Consider the following 8,876-nt stretch of genomic DNA (forward strand, 5'->3'; position numbering starts at 1 on the left):
CTTTTACCCCACCATCCAAACATGACTCAAGCGCCGCCGCGTGCCTGCACGGGGCGGATTGCCGCCAAGATCCTGCGGGAGGCCGATCTCGCGTGAGCAGGCCTCGGGCTGTGCCGGAGTCATCGTACGTGTCCGCCGGCACAGTTTGGGGAGTTCAAGTGACTCGTCATCGTCGTTCAGGAGCCGGACCACAGGATCACAGCAACAGGCACACGCGCCGACGCCGAGTAATGCCTGTTTGGTCCTGGCCCTGGATCTGGGGATCCGGCCGGCCCAAGGCGACGTCCGCCCGTTGTTTGCTACTTTCCCGGCCGGGCCCCCAAATAGCAGCGACCGGCTTTGGCACTGCATGTTGTGTTCACTGATCGATCGATCAATCGATCATCCATGGTTAACACCTGCCAATTTACTACTAAGGCCCTGTTTAGTTTTTTACATGTAAACGCAAAAAAACCGTAAACGCATTAAAATGAAAAAGAATCTTGCTAATTTGAAGTACTAAATAAAGTCTATTTATAAAACTTTTTACATGGATGGGTTGTAAATCGCGAGACAAATCTAATGAGCCTACTTAATCCATGATTTGCAACAGTGATGCTACAGTAACCATCCGCTAATTATTTATTAAACATGGATTAATTAGCATCATTAGATTCGTCTCGCGATTTCCAACCCATCTATGTAAAAAGTTTTCCAAATAGACTTCATTTAACACTTCAAATGCCCTATTTATATCTTTACAAGTTTTTGCAAAATGAACTAAACACACCTAAGTGCAAGTAGGAACGGGAGCGATTTCTAGTAGTAGTAGTTACTACCATGCTGGCTTGATAATTGAGCTCCTACTGTCCATCCACCCTAGTACTGCTATCTCCTAGTAGTACGAAAGAGCCGGGCGTCACGACAACGATTGAGAGCGAAAGGCACTAGTGATAAAGCCATCGTTGTCGTGTGCGTGCATGGCTTTGCCTACCTGGCCGCCGGACCCGCTGCAAAGCCAAAACCTGGGAGGCAACAGTGCCGGCGGCCTCGTATTCCCTCCCATTCATCCTAGTACTGTCCGGTGTCCCGGCCTGGTGACTGGTGTCCCCTCCTTCCATCCTCTTTTGCCGCGGTCGCCGGCTTTTGGTGGTAGTGGCTCCGGCACCCCGGCGGGGCGGCGATCGATTCCCCTCGGCCATTGGCCCGGCGGAGTCTTATATATATGTTATTCTGCTTAATATTTAGAATTGCAATGTATATGTTATTCTGCTTAATATTTTTCACTCAAGTAGAATTGCAATGTAGGGTACAGTTTTGTAGTTAAGGCAAAGTGAAACCATTTGACTAATTTGAAGCAATTTTTTTCAATGAAAAATATTTAAGCAGAATTCTGGTAGCTGTTAACCGCTTGGCCAATGTTAACTGTTTAACTGCCACCATGAGGTAATACTAATAATAATCTCCTTGCTTAATCTGATGTGCATAGTCCCGTAAACACCTTAGTAAGATATTAAGGACAAAAGAGCACCCACATGATATATGTGAAGAATTATCCTGAGGCTGCACCCTCATGTTTGGGCTATTTGATCAGCGTGGTTGCTTCTTGCTGGTAACAAGCTACAGGAAACTTGAATTTTTGCTTGCAGCACAGCAAGCAGGTTGAGTTAGATGAACCATACAAATTATCGAGTGGAGATAGGATGGTCCCAATTTTAGACAAATACCTTTTATGAGGTGATGTGCTAACTAGATATTTGATTGAACTTGAGATGTACAGTGCTTTTGCCCATGTCGTTTGTTCTTCATCAAATCACGTCTCTCTGCCTAATGGGCACTGGTTGTGATTATTTATTGTTGGTATTGTCTTCCTAATTTTCTCTTCCAGTCTGGTTTCTATCGGTGCTTCAGGTCTGATATTGTCAGTTAGTATCAGTTACTCACCTGTGTTTAAGCATAGGTGTTACTACCACAGTGTGTGCCTCATTAGTTCATTTATTTCCACCTCTGCTAAATAAAATCTTGCTTGTGCTCTTTTCTTAGAGATCCTTAATGTATCATTCTAATGGTTGCAGCTCGAAGACTTGGATGCTAAGGAGTGTATTTCCTAATCCTAAGGACAAGGAATCAAAGGATTCTTTTCATTACTGGTAGAACTTTAGATGCTTTGTCAATTCAGGTGTTCTCTGAAATGTGCTTCCGAAAGATATTTTCCATTGTTAGTATTGATGGATGCTCAAATGGAGATCACTGTAATAGCCAACTTCTCTATCCATATTTAGTAAGTAATATTTTTGAGAAAATACTTGCCACTATGATGATTGGTTGTCTTTTGAGAACCTTATGGTTGCAAACTGTTTAGTTTTTTGTTCTTTTGTCTTGAGCATTATGAACCTACATTCGGATCATACTTCTAATCTGTTGCCCAAGGTATTTCGATAGTCATAAAGTTTGATGGCAAACTAATGTAGCGTACGTTATCAAATTAATTTATGGAGACGTGCTAGACAAATGTAAATAATTTCTTTTCTTCAAGTCACTGCTGGTGATGTCCATGATTGAGATGCCGGACAAACACGTAGTGCATAGGGGAGCCTGGTGCTCGGATGTCTCGTAATATTCATATTTAGATGCTGGATAGACACCTGATGGCTAAGATAGCTTGGTGCTCGGATGTGCTGTAATATTTATGATTCAAATGCCGAATAGACACCTATATTAATATGTTGATGATGTGCTTCCTCCTAGATATAATGCTTTCATATTAAAATGCATATAATTTGATTATCGCTTTTTATCAACTAGCATTTGATTGTTAAAACTGTAGGGTGCGCATCGCGCGCCGAATGTTCTAGTGTATATTTATTCATCTTTCACCCTCTTCCATAACTAAACTAATTGATTATCTTTTGGTTTGCTAATTGTCTCTATTAGTTATTTGCATGCTTAATTAATTTGTGTTAATTAGCTCAAATAGTAAGTCTTTGCATGCTTATTTAAATGACTCTTTTATAGTGAGTAGCTCTAGATCTTTTTGGTGCGACTTTTAATTGGCTTTTTAGTGAAGCTTTGCTTCCGTTTATTTTTAAACTGTGCTACTCTTTGTTGAAGCATCAACCGCTTGCTTAAGTGAAGCTTTTTGTTGGTAACTTTGTTCAAGTCGATCGCTTTGCTTTTCATCTACCCTGTGTCAAGCTTTTGGCGTTTTAACTAATCGATGCTTCCACTGTATCGTGTCTTGCTCGAGTAAATTGATTTTCACTCGCTTCCATTGCGTCGAGCTTTTCTTAACCGCTTCTAGGGTGAACTCGTGACGTGTTGGCTTGTGTCACCTTGGCGATTAGAAGAGAGGTGTGTCGGGTTGAATTCGGGACATAGGCCTTGTTCTCATTGAAATTTTATTAAAAGCTCCTATTCACCCCCCCCCCCCCCCGGTTCGCCTGTCCGGTCCTTCAATATCGCACTCAGCATGCAGGTAGGCGCGCGTGGCCTTGGACGGCCTAGGAATAGCTCTTCGATGCGCTTGACGCTTGAGCAAGTCCAAGTAGAGCGTCCAAGGCGTGAAGCTTCTCGGGGAGCTGGAGTGGCAGGTCGTGGATTATGGCTAACGTCGCGCGGCCCCCGTATGTTCATGGCCCTCCCGGATGTCCAGCTACACGCGGTTCACGCCCTCTATTGCTGACCCATAGATCTTGCGCCACCGCTCGAAGCTGTCAAGCTGAAGTATGCGTGGACGACCTCCTTGTCCACGCTGCTCGCGGCCTCGGCCTGTGCACGCCACCTGTGCTCGGGGTCGGAGAGCGACAACGCCCGGGTAGGGAGAGCGGAGAGAGGTCCGCGGACATCAACACCGCCATGGCCAAGCATGTCTACTGCTCCATCCAGCCCCCTCATTGGAGGCTGCCGCGCCAAATCTTACTGGAGGATGTCATAGCCATTGCCGTTGGTGTCGCCGCCCTATGCTGCCACCTCCAAGCCATGGCCATGCCACCCGTCGCGCTGTTATGGCCGCCCAAGCCGCACTACCGTTCGCGGCTCTTCGGTTCATCGCCGCGCCGCTACGTCCACCACCTACCCCTGCTCATGCGCAGTGCTAGCTGTGGAGGCCAGGCGGACGGCCCCTGTGCGAGGGTCTGCTTCTCCGTGGTGGTAGACTCCAAGCCGACGCAAGCGGTGGAGAACGTGGTGTGTGGTGAGGATGTGGGTGGAGCGCGCGGGCAGCGAGATGAGGGGGGGCCGTCACCTGTCTCACTTGAAAGGTGACCAGCTTCCTATATAGCGCGTCACCTATCTTTGCATAAGTGACGCGCTATATATTGCGCGTCACCTATGTCAATTACTTTGGGAATCGCAACCGCCGGTGCCCTCTCGGCAACCGCACACGCCCTATCGGTTCCCACGATTTCGGGAACAGCTCGCGCCGGTTCGCATTCCTCTCTATTATATACTGCCCCCCCTGGGCGCTCTTGGCTGCCATCTTCTTCCTCCACCACCTCCCCTCAGACACCTCTGCTCTCGCACAGCCGCCACCGCGATGTCGGATTCTGGCTCTAGCTCCAGCCGCCGCCGCTGCAGCCACTTTGTTCAAGTGGACTCGTCGTCGTCATCTCCATCGCCTCCTTCCTCCCCCACCTCCCCTCGTCACTATCGCTATCTTCTTCCCCTACCTCCGGCCCGGGTGCATGCTCCGGCGCCGGCTTTGGCCCCTGCTCCGGCTCCGGCTGCGGCTCCGGCACCTGACATCCCGGGGTTCAATCTGTTCCACCCCTTCGACTACGGCGACGCCTGGGTAATCGGCGTCATGAGGGATTTGTTCAACTCAAACACCTCGTCCACCTTGGGAGACGTCCGGTGAACGTGCCCCTCATGGAGAACGTCGCCGGATTTGTCTACCCCATCTTCATGGGGGCGGAAGTTCTCAGGGAGCTGCCATGTGACTATGTATATCGTAGTTTGTATGTAGCTCTCTTAATATATAGTTCTCTGGGATGAAATAGCTTATTCCATACCCAGGGTACTAAATAGAGCTAATATATATATATATATATATATTCTCTATTTAGCACCCAGGGTGCTGAATAAGTTATTCAGCACGCTCCCCCAACCCCAAAACCGGAAAAATGTGATCCAAAACCGGAAAATTCTTTTTTAAACCGGAAAAAGATAAGCATCCATTCCGTAATCGGAAAATTTAGCTAAGTCATGGCTATCCATTCTGCAACCAAAAAATGAAGCTCCTAAAGTCGACGGCCAAGTCCAAACAAACCTACGAGGAATCAACGGAGGTATTATAAGACATCAATAAGAATCTTGACAAATAATCATTCGCTTCCACCTTATTTTGTTTTTCTGTTGCAAAAAAGTCAACATTCTTCTATCCTCAGTATGATCCCACACCCAATGTGCTTGATATATTCATAATTTTCTTGTTAGAAATTTTGATTTTCCGACCACGGCCGATACTCTTTCCGAGGCAAATGGATTTCTTATGTAGTCCAACATACTTGATATATTCATAATTTTTTTGTTACAAATTTAATTTTTCGGTTGCAATAACACATTTACGGTTATTGAATCTTTGTTTTCCTGTTTCAGCCTATTTCGGGTAATTTTTCGGATAAAGCACAATTTTCTGGTCTAAGAAATATATTTTCTGGTTTCAGATCCTGAATAGAGGTGTGTCATGTTCTTTTCTGGTTAATATTACAAATTTCTGATTTCATGAATACCTTTTTTCGGTTTCAGATTGTTCTTTTCCCGTTGAGATAACAATTTTCCGGTTACAGAAATATCTTTTTCCGGTTTCAAATCCCTGTTCGTGGGTTTTTTCGGTTGAAAAAAGAATTTTCCGGTTTGGGGATTCCATTTTCTGGTTTCAAATCACTGTTCATGTCTTTTTCTGGTTGAACAAAGAATTTTCCGGTTTCAGGATTCTATTTTCCAGTTTCAAATCCCTGTTCATGGGTTTTTCCGGTTGAACGAAGAATTTTCCGGTTTCGAGATTCCATTTTCCGTTTTCGGATGGGGGGCTAGCGTGGGGGGTGGGGGGCGCTGGATAATAATCCAACACCCAGCGCTCTAAATAGCCCCCTCCCCCCCTCCCTATATATATATAATATGTGCTTTGTTACCTCGCAATTTTCATCTTTTTGTTAGAACGTGTACGACTACGGCGACGTTTGAATTGTTCGACAAAAAAACAGCTAAGTTCCAAGGCACATGTGCACTGGTAAGTTAGGGCATACACATAGGTGACGAACTATACACGTAATGCGTCACATTTTAAGGACCATAGGTTAAGCGCATCACAAGACGCGGTGATGCGCAAAGTAACGGCCGTCACCTTTGCTGCTTAGTTTCTGGACCAGTCACCTTTGTATGGACTGTAGGTGACAGGCGAAGAATATAGCGCGTCACCTGTAGTATAGGTGATGGGCGATGTTAAGCCCCATCACCTATGATCTTTCAAAGGTGACGGGCCACGTTTCTAGCGAGTCCCAGCGAGGCCCCAAACTGGTCCAAGGTGACGCGCGGAGATGAAGCTCGTCACCTTTACTTGAGGGGTAACGGCCGACAACTGCAGGTCACCTTTGTGCGCGTCGCTATAGGTCGTTTCTTACGTAGGGGGGTGAGATCAGTAGAACATAAGGTTGGGATGAGGTGGGGAGAGGAGAAGATAAGGTTAGGATGCGGTGGGTGGGAGTGACTTTATTTGTTTTTGAACGGAGCCCGTGGCATTATTTGTTAGGGTGGGTGACCAATGTATCTGTGTCTAAAAATTGATTTCTAGACGCCGGTCATACAATTACCCGCCCCTAAAAATAGTGATCATTTTTAGAGAAGGAAAGGATGATGGCGTCACCCGCCGCCCCTAGAAATGCTATTTTTAGTGGGTGGGTGACGCCGTCACACAAACCTGAAAATGATCATATATAGAAGCGGATAACGCCATTGTCTGCCCGTAAAAATACATTTCCATGGACAGGTCAACTGCTTCGGTAGCTCCACTCAGGTTATGATTTAACCCACTCCTGAAAAAATATGAGATGTTCCTACGACTGTTTTCGTAGTAGTGTATCCACGGTTTGAAAACGGTACAAAAAGCGTGTTGTACACTAGAGCTGGAATATCTTGGAGAATAGCGTTTTGAGCTTTTAAAGGTTATCAAGTAGCTGCAATAATGAAGGTCAACACAATACAATATATATAACTCTATCCTTAGTGATAGATAATTCCTGTCCCAGCAGCACGTAACATTAATTTATTAATGTCCCCGTATCATGAGGTGGCTTAATTTGCTCAAGAATTTCGCTGACCACGCGCTTGAGCGCAAATTCATCCGAGATCATACCCTTGTGCGTTGTGTTGGGGATCAAAATTGACTTGAAGTAACCCTGATCCGGGTGGGCTCTGATCAAACTTTCCAACGCCAACACTGTCTGCAAGTTGATCTGCCCATCGCCATCCCCGTTCACCAGTTGAGGCTTTGCGCTGAAGTTACCGTCCCAGAACACCAGCTTATCTATCGTGGGCACACCAACGCCATTGATGGACGTCATCGGCACGAGCGGCGCCCTAATGTCGAGCGTCACCGGCAGCGCCCTTGTTCGGTAGAGCGCCACCTGTTCCTCGGAGAGACCGACCGCCGCAAGGTACTCCGCCATGTTGCTGGCCGAGTAGTTCTTGGCTCCGGTGATCACCAGCGGCGCGTCGCCGTACACCTTCGGGGACGGTAGGAGGGAGAACATGCTCGCGAAGCTCCTGTTCCCGTACGTCAGCACGGTGCCCGGCAGCGATGACGGAGGGCTCGCCGCGTTGAAGGCGAGGGGCCACATGTTCAGCGGCGAGCCCCCCGCGCCGAGGCAGAGCATGACAAGGTGCTTGACGAACCTCCTGCGCCACGCCAGGTGGGTCCGGTCGAGGAACACCATGGTGAACAAGCCGCCCATGCTGTGCGTGACGAGGATGACCGGCTTGTTCCCGCTCCTCTCGCTCGCGCGCTCCACGAGCAGCTTGAAGCTGGAGCTCAAGTCGGAGAACACCTTGGACGCCATGCCCGGTGCGGCCGGCGCATGTCGGAAGTCGTAAGGTGCGCCGAACAGGTTGGCTCCCTCCCTGTACCCGACCCCTTCCAGCGCGTCGACGAGCCCTTCCATGCACACGTTCCTGGAGATAACAAAATGAGAGGTTTCATCACCTCATACCTCGAAAAATTCGGCATGATATGGCATAGCTTACTTCCGTGCAGGATCGTCGAAGCGGAAGCTACGGGTGGAGCCGAAGGACACGACCCGAGTCTTGACGCCCGGCATGTTGCGGTAGTCGCCGGCGACGGGGTCGTACACCAGCCGCAGCTGGTCGGCGTGGCACGGCAGGAGCGCGGGGTCCTCCTGCAGCGCGGTGAAGTTGTCCCACAGCCGGAACCACCCGCGCCCCTGCTTGGGCATGCCGCAGCCCGGCGTCGGGGGCTCGTACTCGTCGGTGAGCCGCGCGTCGAGCTGGGCGCAGGTGTTGCCCGGCACCAGCACGACAGGGTGGAGGCTGGACGTGGCATCGTCTGCCAGCGACGGTGCACCGACGAACAATGGTGTTGCAAGCAAGAGGACAACAAGGGGCGAGAGACGCTGCGGCAGCAGCTCCATTTGGGACGGTTGAATTTGTGTCTGGCGACGCATAGATCAGTTTATATTTTGTTGCCAACTTTTTGGTGCTATATATTGTTTTGTACAGGCAGTTAGCTTAGTTCTCTTGGCTTATACGCCATCTACAGCTGGCGTGATGTGCGTAGGGGTGGTAATGGGTCATGGTCCTAGTGGTCTCTTCACAGCCCAATAAAGCCCTTAAAATTTTTAGTTCAAAAATACATATGTTTAGAGCCCGGCCCTTTTAGGGCCCGA

General features: G+C 48.3%; 1 protein-coding gene and 1 long non-coding RNA gene across 2 annotated transcripts; one reads left to right on the top strand and one right to left on the bottom strand.

Moving 5' to 3' along the window:
• The first annotated feature begins 1,219 nt into the window (after nt 1-1,219).
• On the top strand, nt 1,220-2,726 carry LOC120639510. The gene is made up of 2 exons (XR_005661459.1): nt 1,220-1,953; nt 2,055-2,726. It is a non-coding gene; the product is annotated as an uncharacterized LOC120639510 (long non-coding RNA).
• A 4,405-nt stretch (nt 2,727-7,131) lies between these two features.
• Nucleotides 7,132-8,664, bottom strand: LOC120639514 (lecithin-cholesterol acyltransferase-like 1). Its single transcript, XM_039915370.1, has 2 exons — nt 8,218-8,664; nt 7,132-8,145 (listed from the first exon to the last, which is right to left on the bottom strand). The coding sequence occupies exons 1-2, from the start codon at nt 8,652-8,654 to the stop codon at nt 7,236-7,238; spliced, it is 1,347 nt and encodes a 448-aa protein (XP_039771304.1). The 5' UTR covers nt 8,655-8,664; the 3' UTR covers nt 7,132-7,235.
• Nucleotides 8,665-8,876: the final 212 nt, after the last annotated feature.

The sequence above is a fragment of the Panicum virgatum genome, chromosome 7K, assembly GCF_016808335.1.
Source record: "Panicum virgatum strain AP13 chromosome 7K, P.virgatum_v5, whole genome shotgun sequence".
NCBI lineage: Eukaryota > Viridiplantae > Streptophyta > Magnoliopsida > Poales > Poaceae > Panicum > Panicum virgatum.